Source organism: Nematostella vectensis, chromosome 5, assembly GCF_932526225.1.
Source record: "Nematostella vectensis chromosome 5, jaNemVect1.1, whole genome shotgun sequence".
NCBI classification, from domain to species: domain Eukaryota; kingdom Metazoa; phylum Cnidaria; class Anthozoa; order Actiniaria; family Edwardsiidae; genus Nematostella; species Nematostella vectensis.
Window position 1 is genome coordinate 8,051,616 of NC_064038.1, and position 19,467 is coordinate 8,071,082.

The window sequence follows — 19,467 nt, forward strand, 5'->3', positions numbered from 1 at the left end:
CGTTGTGTGTTAATCACCGTCCGAGGTCGTAGGGAACAGAATTCTACCATCACTTGCCCATAGGCCTCGGGTCCATACCCAAAACTGTCGAACCATTCACAACACTCTGGGGTGAAGACGGCTGCTAGCCAATGGGTGCCAGGTTCGTGGCTAGGGTCAGTGTTCAAAATGTACGCAGCGTAGCCAAAGCCGTTGTTTGGGATGGCTTTAGGTAAGTGGTCTGAAGGCAACACCCCTTCGAAGATGGGTTCAATGCAACAATCGCTGAGGGCCATGGTTCCAGCTCCTGCGTGGACATGGCTTCCCTGAGGAAACGCAAAGATTTTTCCCATCCGTCATCCATGGCTTCTTTGATTTCTTCACCCTTGGATGTCGTACATGATGTTGCGTGCCCTGTCGATTTCCATGTTGTTGTTGAACTCCCCGTACAGCACAACCGTCAACGCACGTGGGGTGTCTTGACTGAAGGTCAGCTCCAGGGACACGTTGCCTTTATACTGGGGCTGGATGAAGCCTGGCGCAGCGTTCCCGGCAGGGGTGAGGTCGTACACCATAAGTCCATACCCGTTAAAGAACTCATCGCGGGAGATGTTCAGCCCTTTGTTCTTGGCCGCCCCGTTCACTCCGTCGTGCAGCCTATAGTATTGATCACTCCGGTCAGCCCCCGTGGTTTTGACGTTCTTGTAGGGTGTCTCGGTGCCATCCACGTGCAGCGCAATTTGGGTGATGTCGTGGAAATGGAAATTGTAGGGGTTCTGTTCGTAATGCCCCACAAAGGCAGAGTTAAGGACGACACCAAACACCACGCGTTTCGGGACGAGTCCATTGAACAGATTGTCGAACCTCACGTTCCGTACTCCCCTCGGCACCAGCTCTGTTTTGACCACAGCCGTGGTGGTGGGGTACTTGGCCAAGGTGTAGTTCATCAGGTGTTCAGCGTGCGCTGTGGCGACATCGACGGCCGGGGTGATTTGGTAGAGACGCAGTTCAGGGTTTCGGATGATGACAAATTTTCCACCACCCAAACTCGGCTTTGTGCAAGTCGAAGCGGAGTTTCATGGAAACACCATTGAGCAAGTACCTCCCGGATTGCATGACGTCCACCTCGAGAGGGATGATGAGCCCAACTTCCTGGCTCCGCGCTGTGTAACTGACACGTTTGTTCAACCCCAGGTTGGTGGCACCCTCTCCAGTTACCTCGTGAGCGTCCATGCTCCCCGCGGTGTCTTTGTGCCAAAGCCCCAGTCGCAAGTACGACTCTTGACTTTCTTGAGGGTGGCTAAGCACGTTTTTAATGTAGCATTTGTACGGGTAAGAATCCGATTGCAGGGTGACAACTCGGTTGTTCAATTCAAGACCAGCCTGTTTGATCATGGAAGCGACAGGGTTGTTTACAAAGGCGGCGGCTTCGCCATTCCCGAGGTTGTCACCGTTGGCTTTGGTGATTTTCACCTTGAGTTTGACGTGGGCCCTTTTGAGATCGACGTAGTCGGTCAGGGGGTGGATGTTCCATTCGATATGGTCTGAACCTTGGTCGCTAGGGAGGTAAGTGACGTAATGTCCCTTTTCCGCCGCCACATCGGTGGCTGGTGATGTGAATAGACTCATGCCCGCATTGGCCACCTTTTGTGACCCCGGGAGGACGGTGGGCACCGTGTGGATGCTCATGGTGACGAGGACCTTCTCGTGGCGCAGGTGAACGTGGAAATGAGGGAGCTATGGGCGCTGCGCCTGGTTTTATCTTTTCTCTCTCAATCGAAAATGTCCAAGGGTCTGGCACCTCCTCCCCGCCTCTTGCGATGTCTGACCGGTTTGGCTCTGGTTCTTGGTGCCTTGGTCTCACCCCAAAGTGGGACAGTCTTGGGTGGGAGCTTCACTTTGTGGGCAAATTGTCTCTGGCTCCCTACGGGGGTGGCTGCAGGATTTGGGTTACCTAAGGGGTAACCACCTGCAAAATCGTAGGGTAGGTCCGCCTCGATGGGATTAAGCCCGCCATCTGTCTGGATCGCCACAGGGTAACCGCTGAACGCTTCTCCGCGGCCCCACCCCAATTGGCCGATGGACCCGCCGCTAAACACGGGCCGCCCCATACCGTGTTGCTCCCATTCTTCCATGAAAGGGGGACTGGAAGCTACCCCTGACGGGTTCCCTCCTGGCCTCCTCCTTTGGTATAGACTTCCCCCTCTTTGGAGCGGCATTTTCCTGAAAATTCCACCAAGCATGTCGGATATGAGAAGTGGTAACACCATTAGGACGACGCTTGTCGGAAGTGTAGTGTCGCCTCAAAGCTTTCCGACGAGAATGGTATGGTACGGCCTGTATCGTCGGTTATATAGATGTGGATTTCGTCGATGATGTGTAGACGTAGTGGGAAGTAGAAGGGTTGGTCGAAAATCCGTTCCACAGCGGGCCCTCCCGGCTTCCCCTTGTCAGTCATCACACGTAAGACGTTTCGGACACTGCTTCCCAAGATGTAGCACCCATCGGAGAGGTTGGAATACACGTACATGTTTTGGAAAGACTTGACGGGGGCGTGGGGTGACTGATGGAAGGATACTCGCGGAGGGTTAAGGTGGGTAGGGAGGCATCGAACACCACCCATTTGGGCAACGGCTGCGGTTCGTAAGTATGCCCCCTTCTCGAGATCCAGAATCGGTGCCTTTCTCTCGAAGATAGGGTAGTCGTCAGGGAGGGGCCCCACTATTTCAGTGTGATGGGGGAGGCCGTCGGCATCGTACCAAGGTGTCATCGTGGCGCAGAAACCTTCGAAGTAGTGTGGTCCCGCCTCGAAGCCAGCGTCTCTATCGCCATCTTTCCAGGCTTCTCCGTCCACGTGGTGGGTGACGTACCCAAGCGCAGCTCCCAGCCGCCGCCGCATCAACACACGATTCCCCCAACCCACTCGGAACAGCACTTTTTCGTTCTGCTCGTCCACTTCGACATGTAAGTCCAACCAACCCTGGTTTAACGCCAGTCTCTCGGATTGCCTAGAGTCGATGAAATCGTCCACCACCTCCCGTAAGTTAGAAGTTAGCGTCTTCCAGTCGGACACCTTCGAGTCACGAAGGGTTAATTTGTGCCATCGCAGCTGATAAAGGTTGGGTGTAGCATCCCCACCCTTATGGATTCTGCACATCACCCAGATCTCGTCCTCTTCAGGTAAGAACGTGTCGTAGTCGGGTAGGTAGTTGACAGACGTCAATCCCACCTCCCACCGTCCCTTGCGTAGGTTGATGGTCTGGGTAGGTCTCACAACAAAATCACCAATTTCGTCGCTCTCTTTCACCTTTTGGGTGCTGGACACGCTCAGGACAAATTGCCTGGCCGCCATGGCTCAGTAAAATTGGACACGCCGGAAGTGTAATGTCGCCACCACCGCCCCAGACTGGAATGAAATGTCGCGCCCTTTTTCATCGGTTATATAGATGTGGATCATATCCAGCAGCTGGGTGCGTACTGGGAAATAATAAGGGTTGGTGAAATTCCGTTCCACTGCATGGCCGTGTTCCCCCTCGGGGGAGATCACCCGCATGAGGTTGGTGGTACCTTCCCCGACGATAAAGCTTCTCTCGGACACGTTCGAATGCACGTGCAGCCTATCGAAAGGACGCGTGTCCCGGTTTCTGGGCCGTGAATGTGTGGGATATAGCATCGCGGTAAGGGGACTGCTCATCGTAAGCAATGGGTACCCAGTGTTGTAGAGTTTTCTCCGCATCAGCTTCGTAGCCGGGTGGGAACTTTGGGTGCTCCCCATCAACGAACCCCTCCATGGCCCTCCACACCCCCGAAATCTTGTGGTAGAATCCTAAAAGCTTCGCAATCCGTGGACGTAGGAGGAGATGGCAATATTTCTTCACTTCAATGTCCACCTGCTTCTGCTTCCACCTGCTTCTTCGACAGTCGTAGTAAAGTAGGGGGATGTGGCACCCATACGCACCCTCTCCTCGGCGTACCCGTCGTTGAGTTGGTCGAGCGCCTCTTTCAGATTGGTGGCTATTTGCGCCCACGTGCCGGACTGGAAGTCTTTCAATTTAATGTAGGTCCACTGCCAAACCGTGTCCTTAGAGGCCACATTCCCCGTTGGGTTAGCCGCCTTGTACGTAGGGTGGATAACTCGGTGGTGCACCCAAATGTCGCTGTCTTCCGGCACAAACGTCTCCCAGGTGATGGGATAAATGATTTGTCTCATCGCCACTTCCAATTTTCCCTCACGTAGATCAAAGGCCTTGGGTGTGCGTATTTTGTAATTCCCTATGGTGTTGCCAGGAAGTGCGTCTTGGACAGCATTGCTGGGTAACATGACGTGGAACGCTAGTCTCTCTGCCATGGTGGGCAAAACAAAGTGACAGTGGGGGCTTGGGGTTCACGCTATTTTATGCACTTCCCGCGCAGGCACCCAACTGTTGTACTTGGCAGGCCACCCACGCCACTTCACCAAATGCTCCTTCTTCGCCCCCTTCCCGCGTGTCTTAAGCACTTTCTCGATACGGTACAACTTCTCCTCTTCGTCAAAGCGCACCGCTTGTAACTCGGGTTCGTAAAAACGGCCTTCTAACCAAGTCCCATCGTACTCGCGGATCCGGTACGCGTAGGTGTTTTGTTTTGGGTCATTGTACCGTTGGGCGATCGTGAACACTTCTTCCGTCCAGTTGGGGGTGTACCCCTTGGCGAACACATGCTTGGCTTTACTCACTCTCACTTTATCCCCCACGTAAAATTTAGGCGCCGGTTTTCTCTTGCCCCCTTTCTTGGATTTCGCTTGCTCCCCACCCCCATACAAAATGCGCCACACCTCCTGGGCGTCATCGTACGTCACGACGTCCGCTGGGGCACGACGGATGCTCCGGTGGTAGGAATGGTTGTAGTTATCCACCAACCCAGGTAACATGTCCACATACCGGCGCGTCTCCCCGTGGGTGAACCAACGCCACATCCAAGTTTTGAGAGTACGATTGAACCGTTCCACGATCGAAGCCTTCATCTCACTACGTGTGGTGAAAAAGATAATCCCGTGGGAGGAGAGAAACGTTTGGAAAGTCCGGTTTTTGAACTCAGTCCCATCGTCCGTTTGAAGCTTTTCGGGCAACCGGCCCCCCTTGAAAATGATGGTCAACGCCTGAACAATCTGGGGGCCTGTTTTGTCTTTTAGGGGGATGGCCCAGCCGTACTTGCTCAACACGTCGATGACGGTGAGGCTGTATTTGTGGCCATCGTTGTGGGATTTCAGTTTCTGCATGTCCACCAAATCGGCTTGCCATTGTTCGTCTTTCCCATTCACGATCACCCGTTGACGTGAGTAGCGGCGCTTGTAGGGCTTATGGAGCGTGTAACTGGATTGACTTCGTAACCACGAAGCGACGCGGTCCCTGCTCACCCCTTTGGAACGTACCACTCGGAGTAGTTTGTCCACTCCCCCCAGCGCCGCAGGGTGCCTCGGATCGTAGTAGATTTGGTGAAGAAGCCTGTCGACAGCTTTCTGACTCAACTTCTTCCCCTCCTCCTCCCCCTTCTTCTCTACCCTCCCCACCTTCAGACCCTTCTTTTTCTTCTTCGAACCATATTTTTTCACCGGTACTCTTGACTTTGGGGGGTTTGCCATCAAGTTGCGAGTCTTGGATGTTTACCTTCCCCCCGCAGCATGCAGTGATACAACGTAGGCGCTCCAACGCTGCACGAAAATCGAAACGCGGGTGAATGGGGTCCGCACCGAAGCATCCCATGTCGAGACTGATACCAAACCCACCCCGATCCCCCTATTTATGCGAAAAAACACACCAACACTAACTGGGGAAAAACATCTTTTTTTATTTATTATCAACAGGTTACCCCTACAAAAGGTGGTGGCCATACGGGTACGTGAGCATCCCTCTGCGCACCCGTTTGTTGTACACCACCCTGAAGGTTTTCTTGGTTGGCACGGTGTGCAAAGTCCTCCTGTCCACATTGCGCTGGATCGTGTAAGGGAGGATGACATGACGCTCGCCACCCTCCTCCACGTACAAAAGATCCAACATAGTCTCGAGATTCACAATCCTCGAAGTACGAAGGTTCAAGTGGAGCCCTTTCACTTTACACACGGAGTCACCACGACGTGTCGTGTAACCATAACTCTTGGGGCCAGTAGAAGCGAAGTGGTCGATGTAATCTCCCTCTTCCAGTTCACTGGTTAAATCTCCCAAGTGGTCCCCCAGAGGTGGCTCCCACTCCCCCGGTCGGTGAACAAAGATAACACTGTCTGTGTCGTGGTAGAGACAGCGTTCCTGCAACCCCTCCATCACTTGGTACAGTTTGAGCCTGGCCCAGGTTGTCGTCATAGCAGCAATGATGACATTCGTGTGGGGTTTCATCCCTTTAAACTCTTCACACATTCTATAGTGGACTTGTAGAAGATCATCATTCACGATCAGCACATTGGTCACGTCCACATGGTCGTCCAGCAACAAGCCAAAAAACTCTTTTGGCTCATCCACGTACTTGGTCCGTCTTGGGTTGGTTTGCTCCCCAAACTTCCCCCACATACAGTTCAGGAGCATCTTCGCCACACTACGAAGCCCTGGGTTCTTTTCCACCTTGGCGGGGTCCAGGCGTACCCCTTCGTGCTGCTCGTAGTCGTCGAGATACTGCTGTTTCTCGGCGTCGGTAACACACCAAGCGGGCCACCCTGAGGCCTCCTGTTTGAATTTCAGGAAGGTCTTAATGTACTCCTTGAAAAGACAGTCCCACTGTTCCCAGTGCCACACTTCGTACACCTTGACAACAGTGTAACCTTTTTCAAGGGCCTTGTAGACCTCAGGGTGGCACCACGTGCCGGTGAACGCCCGCTCTTCGTCGGAATGAGAGCACGAACCCTGCCACTCCAACTCAGCGCATCGCAAGCAGAGAGGAAACATCAATTTGGAATTCACGCGTACAGGGAGAACGGGGAAAAAAAGGTGCCGCGGGGGGAGCATGCGGACCTTCATTAACCCCTTATACGCGTGAAGATCCTCGGCAAAGTCCTCGGTGACGATGGCATCGGGATGACCCACCGGGTATTCACACATGGCGTTCACCCAGGGGTAGAGCGAAGTAAAATCGTAGTAACGAATCTCCTCCCCCGTCTCCAGTTTGGCCTCGTAGTGCAGGTTGATGGCGTTCGTCCTCCCGCCAAAGAAAGCGTCGTGAGCCTCTAAAGGTTTAGCATGCTCCACATCACCCACAAGCGCTTGGAGTTGCGCATCGCTCTTCAATTGGGCGTCGAATTCACACTCCCATACTTCCACGTAGTTGTACCCGCGATCCCGGATGCGCAACTCCATGGCCAGTGTCTGGTCTCGGAGCTCTCGCATCGTGGTATTCGTTTGGGGGTTCACGGTGTCAGGTTTGAAGCACACAGAGCACCCATGGTAAAAGCAACCCTGGTACTGGTACACTGTGTTGGTGGCTTCGGCATAACCATCCACCTTGATCCCCCCAGGTAAGCACTTCTCCCCACGGTTTCCCGCATGTTGAATAAACACCCCTTCGCGGTGTTCCAGGTACTTTAACCATTGCAGGGCTTTCAGGGACTGGACATCATGACCGCGGTAGCCACGCAATGGGACCGAGCCAATGGACTCTTCCTCAAGGAAACACGCCCGCAAAATCTTGCTAGACAACGATGCTATGGTGATTGCCATCTCAAAAGGATGAAGGCCAACCGCCCCCATAATCAGCTCGTCGAAAGCCACCACTGCCCTCTTCAACACCTCCACGTCTTGATGACAGTAAGTAGCGAGCTCTTTTTTTAGATCGAACACAGCACCCTGGGCCACTTGCTCCTGGTGCCAGAGGGATACTGCACGTGCATCTTCCTCCTTCATCCCTTTGAGATCGTAGTAACACAGGTCCGGCATGGGCCCCACGTAGTTTTGGTGTTCGCGGGTATTGAAGAAGTGAGGAAACACCCCCTTCTGGGCAACGTCCTGGAACCCAAACGCCTTGGGAAGACTGGCCAACGGCATTTGTAGAAAATTCAACGTGCACTTCATATCAATCTTGAGTGATGCCACCGCCAAGTGCATAACTTTACCCCCGGTGAAGATCACACTGGGCTTGATTCCGTTTTCAAAAAGGTACTCTAAAATAAAATAGGAGTCGTACCCCTTGAAGTTGTGGGCCAAGCAGGTGTAGCCGGAATTCTCGCCCCCAAACAGCCAGTCGCAGAACGCTTGGAGTGTGTCGAAGCTACGTTTTCGAATCCCACATGTGTCACACTCAAGACGATCCATGGGCCATCCTTTGCAAACATCGCACACTTTCTGCACACCAACAAAATTCACGGTATGCTTGGACTCTAGCGGCATCGCCTCAAAGTCAAAGATAATCCACCGTGTACGGCCTTTGTCACCGGCGTCACAGTCCTTGGGGAGAGCAGCACTACCGGTTGTGACATAGCACAAGTGGTCCGGGGGGACCATCTCTTTGCAAACGGAGCACTTGTACTCTCCACACACATGCTCCTTCCCCTCCTTACGGGGGAGGTGCATGTCGATAAGCTTCTCGCACGTGCCGCACTTATGGTAGCGCTGACAATAGGACCACGACTTCACTTTGCTCTTATTGAAAAATCCTTTACCCCTAGACTTTACCAGCTTATGGTTGTCGAAGCATTTTGGGGTACGGAAGTATCTGTTGCACTCTTCACAATACCTCCAATTCCAACGGAAATTCTGTTCGGGAGGTGGGGCTGAAGGAGAACACCCCACCTCTCCACAACTGTTGCAATCGTCCACACAACTGTGTCGTTTGTTGTTATGACCCTTCTTGCACGCTGTGCAAAAATAGCTCCTTCCCAGCACCGCCGTCATGCTCTTGATGTAGTCGTAATGCCCCTTGGCATAGTAAAGGTACAGTTGGTGCTCAGGGTTAGGCAGAGCCCCACAGTAAATCACCGTGTTCGCATTCTCCCTGGACACAACATTTAACTCTATCCCGCGCCCTGCCAAATGATCTTGGAACCGTTGGATCTCAGGGATACCACACGGACCATAGGGAACGCCGGCAGCGGCGTGTAGAGCCCTAGCACGTTCCGTCTGCAGGACGTTGTTGAAACCCCGCTCTCTCCTCACATAGTACAATTTGCGAAAGTCAGGGTCCTTGGTCACATGGGCTATACCAACCACGATAGACCGAGCTGCACACATTTCATCGTTGTTGTGGATGCGAATAATGCTCTTCTTTCCCTTTCGCCACGTGTCAAGATCGGCAGTGTACAGAGTACTGCTGTTCCGTTTCCCAGACCCCGAAGGCATGCGAGTGTGGATCACATGCACGTCGAAATCCCCTTCAAACATAAACTTTTCGTTGGATTGCACCACCGTCTCGATCACCGCTATGGCACGCTGGGCGGTGATCTGGCTGCGACGCATATAAGGTAAGGCAATGGGATTCGTCAAACTTGGGGCGTCAAAGGTGATACGCGCATAATCGTGATCCTCCAGACCCTCCAGTATCTCGTCAAACAGCTGATCCAACACCGCCTCCAAATCCCCCAACGCCTCCCTAATGGTACCCCGTGCTGGAATACCCACATTCAATCTGTAATCGGTAAGACCAGTCTTCAATTTCGTGGAATGCTTAGAAGCTGTCTGGCGTAACTCGTACCTCACGCCCTCGCCGCCATCACCGACACTACCCTCGGAGGAGTACGAATCGCGCCGCGCCCGTTTAGACCCACCCCCTTGTTGTCCCTCATCACCATCATCATCATCACCAGTAGCACCATCATCATCACCATCATCATCATCATGAGGGATATAGTCGAACAGTTCATCAAAAGAAGCAAACTGGGGGGAGTCCGCAAACGCATCATAGAAAAAATCGGCAGGCAATTGTCCGCCATCCTCTTCTTCTCCTTCTTCTTCTTCTCCCCCTTCAGAGGGTTCTGGTAACAACTCTAGCAAACGCTGAAGCCACTCGTTATCACTATTGTTGGGCATGGTTAAAACACCGCTAAAAGGAAGTGAAACGTACCCCGCGAAGAGTACGTTGGAAGTAGGCTCGTCCTTTGGAATACTGACCAGAACTTACTCCGGGGCTGCAGATCAAATCGTGACCGCACCTTGGGAACTCGTCGATACCAGTTCCGTCACCGATAGCTTCTTTGACAGCTTCTGCGTCTTCAGGACTGAAATAAAAACCGCACCCCAGTTGATCGTTTTTGAAATCGATTGGCGTACCACACTTAAGGGCTGAACCTGCCTGTTTCACATCGACTCCGCAGAAACACTTCATCGTTATGGCTAACGGTAACTTATACCCGCTTCCTACTCTCCCTATATACCTTTCTCTAGCATTGACGTCACCGCGCGCTCCAGCCAATCCCAGACCCGTCACACATCACGCACCAGTAATCCACAATAGTCACCTAGAATCCGTGTACCCCATTGGCTCACGCCAGACGTGTTTTTCGCGTCACGCCGCGGGGTATTTTGTCGCCTAGAATCCGTTTACCCTATTAGCTCACGCCACCCGTGACGTCACCGAACCACGCATGCGCATTAGGGTTGTTTTGTCGCCTATGTCGCCTATAGCAGCCCTCTTTACTACACATCACACATCACGCACCAGTAATCCACAATAGTCACCTAGAATCCGTGTACCCCATTGGCTCACGCCAGACGTGTTTTTTGCGTCACGCCGCGGGGTATTTTGTCGCCTAGAATCCGTTTACCCTATTGGCTCACGCCACCCGTGACGTCACCGAACCACGCATGCGCATTAGGGTTGTTTTGTCGCCTATGTCGCCTATAGCTGCCCTCTTTACTACACATCACACATCACGCACCAGTAATCCACAATAGTCACCTAGAATCCGTGTAACCCATTGGCTCACGCCAGACGTGTTTTTCGCGTCACGCCGCGGGGTATTTTGTCGCCTAGAATCCGTTTACCCTATTGGCTCACGCCACCCGTGACGTCACCGAACCTCGCATGCGCATTAGGGTTGTTTTGTCGCCTATGTCGCCTATAGCAGCCCTCTTTACTACACATCACACATCACGCACCAGTAATCCACAATAGTCACCTAGAATCCGTGTACCCCATTGGCTCACGCCAGACGTGTTTTTCGCGTCACGCCGCGGGGTATTTTGTCGCCTAGAATCCGTTTACCCTATTGGCTCACGCCACCCGTGACGTCACCGAACCACGCATGCGCATTAGGGTTGTTTTATCGCCTATGTCGCCTATAGCAGCCCTCTTTACTACACATCACACATCACGCACCAGTAATCCACAATAGTCACCTAGAATCCGTGTACCCCATTGGCTCACGCCAGACGTGTTTTTCGCGTCACGCCGCGGGGTATTTTGTCGCCTAGAATCCGTTTACCCTATTAGCTCACGCCACCCGTGACGTCACCGAACCACGCATGCGCATTAGGGTTGTTTTGTCGCCTATGTCGCCTATAGCAGCCCTCTTTACTACACATCACACATCACGCACCAGTAATCCACAATAGTCACCTAGAATCCGTGTACCCCATTGGCTCACGCCAGACGTGTTTTTTGCGTCACGCCGCGGGGTATTTTGTCGCCTAGAATCCGTTTACCCTATTGGCTCACGCCACCCGTGACGTCACCGAACCACGCATGCGCATTAGGGTTGTTTTGTCGCCTATGTCGCCTATAGCTGCCCTCTTTACTACACATCACACATCACGCACCAGTAATCCACAATAGTCACCTAGAATCCGTGTAACCCATTGGCTCACGCCAGACGTGTTTTTCGCGTCACGCCGCGGGGTATTTTGTCGCCTAGAATCCGTTTACCCTATTGGCTCACGCCACCCGTGACGTCACCGAACCTCGCATGCGCATTAGGGTTGTTTTGTCGCCTATGTCGCCTATAGCAGCCCTCTTTACTACACATCACACATCACGCACCAGTAATCCACAATAGTCACCTAGAATCCGTGTACCCCATTGGCTCACGCCAGACGTGTTTTTCGCGTCACGCCGCGGGGTATTTTGTCGCCTAGAATCCGTTTACCCTATTGGCTCACGCCACCCGTGACGTCACCGAACCACGCATGCGCATTAGGGTTGTTTTATCGCCTATGTCGCCTATAGCAGCCCTCTTTACTACACATCACACATCACGCACCAGTAATCCACAATAGTCACCTAGAATCCGTGTACCCCATTGGCTCACGCCAGACGTGTTTTTCGCGTCACGCCGCGGGGTATTTTGTCGCCTAGAATCCGTTTACCCTATTGGCTCACGCCACCCGTGACGTCACCGAACCACGCATGCGCATTAGGGTTGTTTTGTCGCCTATGTCGCCTATAGCAGCCCTCTTTACTACACATCACACATCACGCACCAGTAATCCACAATAGTCACCTAGAATCCGTGTAACCCATTGGCTCACGCCAGACGTGTTTTTCGCGTCACGCCGCGGGGTATTTTGTCGCCTAGAATCCGTTTACCCTATTGGCTCACGCCACCCGTGACGTCACCGAACCACGCATGCGCATTAGGGTTGTTTTGTCGCCTATGTCGCCTATAGCAGCCCTCTTTACTACACATCACACATCACGCACCAGTAATCCACAATAGTCACCTAGAATCCGTGTACCCCATTGGCTCACGCCAGACGTGTTTTTCGCGTCACGCCGCGGGGTATTTTGTCGCCTAGAATCCGTTTACCCTATTGGCTCACGCCACCCGTGACGTCACCGAACCACGCATGCGCATTAGGGTTGTTTTATCGCCTATGTCGCCTATAGCAGCCCTCTTTACTACACATCACACATCACGCACCAGTAATCCACAATAGTCACCTAGAATCCGTGTACCCCATTGGCTCACGCCAGACGTGTTTTTCGCGTCACGCCGCGGGGTATTTTGTCGCCTAGAATCCGTTTACCCTATTGGCTCACGCCACCCGTGACGTCACCGAACCACGCATGCGCATTAGGGTTGTTTTGTCGCCTATGTCGCCTATAGCAGCCCTCTTTACTACACATCACACATCACGCACCAGTAATCCACAATAGTCACCTAGAATCCGTGTAACCCATTGGCTCACGCCAGACGTGTTTTTCGCGTCACGCCGCGGGGTATTTTGTCGCCTAGAATCCGTTTACCCTATTGGCTCACGCCACCCGTGACGTCACCGAACCACGCATGCGCATTAGGGTTGTTTTGTCGCCTATGTCCCCTATGCAATTTTCCTTTTCGTAAACCATCGTTGCCATTTGGAACGGTCGTTGTCATTTTAAGAACGGTCGTTGCCATTTAAAAAAACGTGGGGCGAGTTCGTCGAGTCAATATTTACTCGGAGTTTCGTCGGCCCGTTGAACTATAGTCCATATCACGTCGGAAAAAACAAATTTCCAAAATGGCGGACATGAACGACTTGATCAAAGCTGCGATAGAAGAAGTAAATTCTCAATCCAAACCTTTTGAAAGTAAATCTATTGACGAAAATAGATTCATCGAAACACTCCCAGAAGACTGTACTTATCACGTGAAAGAGCTTTCGGGTGTAGAGGAGAAGTTCAAGGCGATTATCCAAACAGAAGAGGTAACTACCGAGAATCTAGATGGATGGCTGGACGAATATGAAGCGATTAACAGCATTACTGTTCGAATCAAGACCAAGAAAAAGCCAACAAAACGGTGTGCCCTGAAAAACTATTATAGGTGCCACCACAACACCAGGAACTGGAGCCCAAGCAAGGACCCACAGAAGAAGTTACTGCTGAACCCTTCTGCAAGGGTAAAAAACACTAACTGCCCTTTCCAAATGTTTGTCAAGATCGCTTGTGATGGCTGTTGCACGATTGAGATTACTTGGGATCAGAATCATTCAGTCGATACTCTTGAAGCCTCGAATTTTCATGATGTTTTACCAGAAGTTATTGACAAAGTAATGAAACTCTTTGAAAGTGGCTGCACCCCATCCACTGCTAGACAGCAGTGCCTGAAAGACTTGAGAGAGTCATGCAAGGATGAACTTGACTACCACGGGAAAAAGGCCAATCGGTCTTTAATGCCAAGAAGGAGAGATTTTTCGTATCTATACACCCAGATGTGCAAGGAGAGATATGGCGGGACAGGCCACTTGATGTTTTCAAAAATGGTAGAAAAATTAGAATACAGAAAAGCAAACCCAGAAGCTAGCACAATGCACCAAATTTATGGAGGTGAGGATACACCTCTGATAATTACAGTTATCTCACCACTTATGAAACGTGTGCACAAGAAGTCCAGCAATCAGCCGAACTAGTTTTTATTGATGCCACTTCAAATACCGAAGAACACAACTTAAAAGTGTTTGTTGTGTGCACGCACAATGTTGCTGGAGCTCTGCCATTAGGTATCCTTATTACAAGTGATGAAAGAAAAAAATCCTTGAAGCAGGGTTTTGAGATGCTACAGTCATGCTTGCCAGACTATGCTTTTTATGGCCGTGGACCAAAAGTTGGCCCTGAGGTCATTTTAACCGACAATTGCAAAGAGGAACGCAATGCTCTCAACTCAGTGTGGCCATCCTGTAAACTGCTTCTATGCATTTTTCACATGCTTCAGCAGGTTTGGAGGTGGCTACATGAGACCAGCCATGGTATCAATCAAGTTGATCGTCCCTACATCCTCAGTCTTTTTAAGAAGAGCTTGTATGCAGAAACAGAGGAACTGTTTGAGGACTGCTTTTCTGAACTGTTGAATGATGACAAATGCAAATGTTATCCAAATCTGGTTGACTATTTGGGAACTCTGTATATTGAGAAGGAGGCATTTGCTCTTTGCTTTCGTACAGAACTACGAGTAAGAGGCAACCACACTAATAATTTTGCTGAGGCACAGTTTTTAGTACTGAAGGATACAATTCTGAGGAGAGTTAAGAAGTACAACGTTGTCGGGCTTATCAGCAAGCTCACAGTTGAGTTGGAGGACCACTATAAAGACAAATTGTTCTCCATAGCTGATGGCAGCTTTGATGGTCTTTACAGACGGCGCTTTATGGGTAAAGGAACGGATGGTAGCTCAGGTTTTCGCACTCCTGATTTAAGGGAACGCGACTTGTATCTATCAACTGTTGAAAAGTTCAACAATGATGTGTTTAAAGTTAGGAGCTCATCAAAGAACAATGAAAGGTAAACTAACTGTTGTCACAGCTTGTGCATGTATGTGCCATTTAGGAAGTGTTTATTATTTATGGTTTGGTTGGGTGGCATTCTGTGGCACTCTACTTGAGTTTTTGTTTCCTGTACAACCCTCCCTTTTGCAACATCAAAACTGTTGACCCCCAGTAGAAACCCCAAAACATGTTGACCACCCCACCCCCTCCAATAACCCCTATAATCAATGACGGGATGGTTAATCCCAGATTATATTCTGCTATACTGTACTCCCAATGATAATATTTCTAGATTCAAGGCCTACAAGATGTCTTTTTCCCCCTTCAATCACTTTAAAACTTTTATGTCCCCACATCGACATTCCTAGAACTTTTTACCCCTCCCTCCCCTTCCCCCCAAGTAGACCCCCTTAAACATAAACACTGAATTGTCTGAATTTGGGACTTTCTGATATAAATAATTGCTACGTTCAAATCTGTTTTCTTTTCTGTTTTTCTTGTGTGGACAAGGATACAAATGAAGACAATTCCTTGTTTTAAAAAAAATAAATCAACTGAGCCTCCCAATATTTGTTAGAGTTTGTACTCACTAAAAGTGTAACCCAGCCATTGTTTTCTCAAATTTCAGCTATACAGTTGACATGACACTTGGGATGTGTAGTTGTGAAGTGGGAAAAGATGGAAGCCCTTGCAAGCATCAGTATGTATTTTGGTCTGCAAATAAAGCCCATTGTATCAATTTTGTTCCAGTGACTCAGCCAGAAATGAGACAGAAATTGGCTTGGATTGCCATAGGAGAATCACTGCCTCTTTCATGTTATAGCACTTTGCGTGCCCGAGAAAGCAGTAACCCTGGGGTAAATGTACTACCTGATTCGGATTCTGATGATCAGGATGCATCACAGTCCTATCTTGATGAAACAATTCAAGACGTGTCAATGCCTGACACCACATCAGTAACTGGTGATGCAGAAGATTCTTCTATTGAAACAGCAGCAGATGCACTTATGAAGTCTTGCAATTTGATAACAGAAAAGCTTAAAAACACAGGGGATGCAAACTTAGCCAAAGGTTTCATGCAATTCTCAAAAAGAGTTGCATCTTTGACATCTCCAACATCAATGCACGCAAAACTTACAACTGCCCTTTTCAACTTTGGATCTGTTGAAACTAAAAAAACAGGAAAGGGGAAGAAAATTAGAGTACAACCCAACAGAAAAAGTAAAAATGGGAATGGAAGCCAGCAGGCCACCCTTAAGGGTAGACCAGTACAGCTGCAGTCATTACAAGGGCCTACAAGAAAACGCAAGCGTGGCCATGACCTGGCTAAAGCGGTACAGTCCAACACACAAGGCAGTAAGAAATCTGGCTCACATACAATGATGTCAAAAACAAAGCATATGCAGAGGAAAAAAATGTAGTAAAAAAAGTTGACACTATTTTTAAAATTATTGTATAGTTTCTTATTGCCATATATGACCATGTATAAGTCAACCGTGTGTATAAGTCAAACCCCTAAAATATTGTAAAAATTTATGTTTTTATGTTGTTTAGTGTCTAAGTTGACCCCTAGTTTTTCCAGGATTTCTTATTAAAAACAAGTGTTGCTGCAAATTACTAAAAGGCTTCTGATCACTGATTTGTACTATTTAAATGTTTATTTAATCAGACATATAACAAAACTGTATAAAATTCCAATTCTCAATTCTCTTTTGACTTGACCATGGAGGTTGTACTAATCTACTAATACTACTACTAATAGAATATTTTCTGCACCCCTTCCTCTATTATTGTCTAAAAAACATGTCCTCACTTGTTGTCTTTTACTCAAAACTGATAACAACAGAGAGGACTACTGATGAGACTTGCTGTGCCTAATGAGGTTTCTTTTCTCTGCAAAAGTCTTTCCGCAGTCCCCACACTTGAAGCTTGCTGCATGCTTTTTGTTGATGTGTCTTTTTAACTTGTTTTCATGGTCGAATGTTTCATTGCATTCATTGCAAACGCATGGATGACATCCTTTTTCATGATACTTTTAAGTATCTTTACTTCTGGAAAATTCTGTTTGACAAGAAGCACACTTATTCTTCGTTGCCATGCCTGTGTCAAGATCCTCTCTTATGCTTTGTGCCTTGTCCTTCCAGTACTGTTGAAACAATAAATAACATAAGCTTTTTAATACAACTGCCATACAATATGCTAGCTCATGGTCATCATAGTTAATGGAGGGATGTTGTAGAACAAACTGCAAAGTGAAATTTAAAAAATTGTATGAGCGAACCAAGAGCAAACTCTAGATTTCACTTCACAAATGTTCTAAACACTACAGACTGTGGGAAACCTATCAAACTTCAAAATGATCTAACAATTTTGTATTATAATATTATGAAGGGTAAAAAATAGTCAGCTGAATACCTGAATCCACAAGAAAATGCCCCACATTTTCCCCACCCTCCCCCAAGGTGGGGTGCAATAGAAAACAAAGAAAATAGAAAAGGTTGGATAGTTGAACTTTGATCTTTCATTCAATGGACAAACCTTTCTTCTGTCCGCAGGCAATTTTTTCCACATTCTGCCAACGACCGTGGAAAATTTTCCGATTCCTGCCCCATCACTCAGCTGTTTCTGTACATCTGGCTAAAGACAGCAAAAACAATAACCTCTAAGCGACTTAAAAAAGAATTCCAAAGATTCGCAGTAGGTTGTTGGATAGTTTACATTTTCTGTCAACCAAACTCAGAGAGAAATCGTGTTGTAAATATGGTTAAATGATGTACAGTCAGTAAATTTACGAGAAAGCCGAAGAGATAGAGCAAATGAGGGAGAGTATAGAAATTGTATACCTTTTTTTTTTTAAATAGAATTGCGACATGGCCGAAATCTTGAGACTCCCACCACTGTGAGAGAGTTTACTGGTATGGACTTTCTAAATTGCAGATATTTTATTTCACGGATTGCTATTAGACCTATTAACTTACCGCAACTGACTGGTAAAATGCGTTCCAGCCGGTTGGTTTCCGAATCGGATGCATTGTAGGGGGAGAATCGCGTTGTTGTTGTTCGCACGTGGATGCTTCTTGTTCCGCCTTATTGTAAACACAAAACTCACGTGCGGGGCTCTTGTACCACAGGGAACCCAAAGGCACTCGCGCGTGATGTCTCGGAGCGTTTTCCGATCGCCGGAGATACGAGTATGACATCATAAATGGGCTAAAATGACAACGACTGTTTTAAATGGCAACGGCCGTTCTTAAAATGACAACGACCGTTCCAAATGGCAACGATGGTTTACGAAGGGGAAAATTGCGTCGCCTATAGCAGCCCTCTTTACTACTAGCGATTATACTTAGTAATGGAAGCTTTCACTATCCATTTGATATCTGACAATTTTTTTTAACTGTTCAATACTTTTTTCCATCGCTGGTATAGCATAACTATATCGACTATTCGATATTCTATTATCGATTTGTTGCAATCAGTGCGTTCCACCTCTCAAGGAAATAATATGGAGAAACTAAATCTCCATTACCACACCGTTTTATAATCCTTAGCAATCCAAAGAGAAGCCTCTAATCAGCCTGCCATTATTAAATCATTTTAAGAAATTGCACTCGTAAATGGCCTAAAAAGTATTCATTATTTATTGGAGCTCAAGTGAGATTGAGCTATTGGGTTTCATTGTAGTACACTCTTTTTAGTGTAAGAACGTCTAATTTTCAGTTCAGGCTGGGCATTATTTTTGGAGCATTTTGACGCTGAAGATGTTCTTAAGGATGTTCTTATGAACTCAATTTGACTCTGCATTTTTGAAAGCATCACACTAACAAAACAATATTTTGCTATGTGAGCCTAGTTATGTTCTTAGCATGTTCTTATAATTCGATGAATCTCAGGCTGGACGTTCTTCTAAAAAAAGGTTCTTATAAAAAAGGGTGAAGTTAGAAAAAAGGACAAGAAGAAACAACCATGTTTTTCTTGTCATTCAAATTGCAAGAAATTTTGTTGTTTTTTCATTTCTATCACTGTACTGTATAACTTCGCTGTCTATTTTCGACTTGTTGTTTGTTGTTACATCATTACACCCCATCGTTAACGAAGGATGTCACGAAACGATAAACTGCAATGAACGTCATTTTGTTTTCAGCCTCCTCTACCATTCAAAACAATGGAAACACGCGTTTTCCACTCGACTTATAACGATTTACAATTGGCTCATGAACACCCAACTCATTCAGCCGTACCCCTCCACATCTTGCAAATCATAACAAACAACTAATACCAATAGCTAAAAGAAAGATGAAACCATCGTAACATAATTAAATATTGCAATTTTATTTTATTATTATTTTTTTGTTTT

General features: G+C 48.5%; 3 protein-coding genes and 1 non-coding gene across 4 annotated transcripts; 1 reads left to right on the forward strand and 3 right to left on the reverse strand.

Moving 5' to 3' along the window:
• Positions 1-4,363: 4,363 nt before the first annotated feature.
• Positions 4,364-5,599, reverse strand: LOC116613861. Its single transcript, XM_048727973.1, has one exon. The coding sequence runs from the start codon at positions 5,597-5,599 to the stop codon at positions 4,364-4,366; it is 1,236 nt and encodes a 411-aa protein (XP_048583930.1).
• Positions 5,600-5,828: 229 nt separating this feature from the next.
• Positions 5,829-9,959, reverse strand: LOC116613862. The gene is made up of 2 exons (XM_048727974.1): positions 9,755-9,959; positions 5,829-9,538 (listed from the first exon to the last, which is right to left on the reverse strand). Exons 1-2 carry the CDS (start codon positions 9,957-9,959, stop codon positions 5,829-5,831), a joined length of 3,915 nt encoding a protein of 1,304 aa, XP_048583931.1.
• A 3,223-nt stretch (positions 9,960-13,182) lies between these two features.
• Positions 13,183-16,727, forward strand: LOC116613856. The gene is made up of 2 exons (XR_007308033.1): positions 13,183-15,126; positions 15,739-16,727. It is a non-coding gene; the product is annotated as an uncharacterized LOC116613856 (transcript).
• Positions 16,728-16,753: 26 nt separating this feature from the next.
• LOC125562979 lies at positions 16,754-18,369 on the reverse strand. Its single transcript, XM_048727403.1, has 3 exons — positions 18,089-18,369; positions 17,649-17,747; positions 16,754-17,256 (listed from the first exon to the last, which is right to left on the reverse strand). The coding sequence occupies exons 1-3, from the start codon at positions 18,311-18,313 to the stop codon at positions 17,146-17,148; spliced, it is 435 nt and encodes a 144-aa protein (XP_048583360.1). The 5' UTR covers positions 18,314-18,369; the 3' UTR covers positions 16,754-17,145.
• Between the last annotated feature and the right edge of the window lie 1,098 nt (positions 18,370-19,467).

What these genes read in the sequence shown, in the direction of transcription:
- LOC116613861 (XM_048727973.1), bottom strand. Translation starts at nt 5,599, where the DNA reads ATGGCAAACCCCCCAAAGTCAAGAGTACCGGTGAAAAAATATGGTTCG.
- LOC116613862 (XM_048727974.1), bottom strand. Translation starts at nt 9,959, where the DNA reads ATGCCCAACAATAGTGATAACGAGTGGCTTCAGCGTTTGCTAGAGTTG. An exon ending in CCCTCATGATGATGATGATG is followed by an intron (nt 9,539 to 9,754) that starts GTGATGATGATG and finishes TGGGTATTCCAG; the next exon opens with CACGGGGTACCATTAGGGAG.
- LOC125562979 (XM_048727403.1), bottom strand. Translation starts at nt 18,313, where the DNA reads ATGATGTCATACTCGTATCTCCGGCGATCGGAAAACGCTCCGAGACAT. An exon ending in CATTTTACCAGTCAGTTGCG is followed by an intron (nt 17,748 to 18,088) that starts GTAAGTTAATAG and finishes TGCTGTCTTTAG; the next exon opens with CCAGATGTACAGAAACAGCT. An exon ending in TGCCTGCGGACAGAAGAAAG is followed by an intron (nt 17,257 to 17,648) that starts GTTTGTCCATTG and finishes TTGTTTCAACAG; the next exon opens with TACTGGAAGGACAAGGCACA.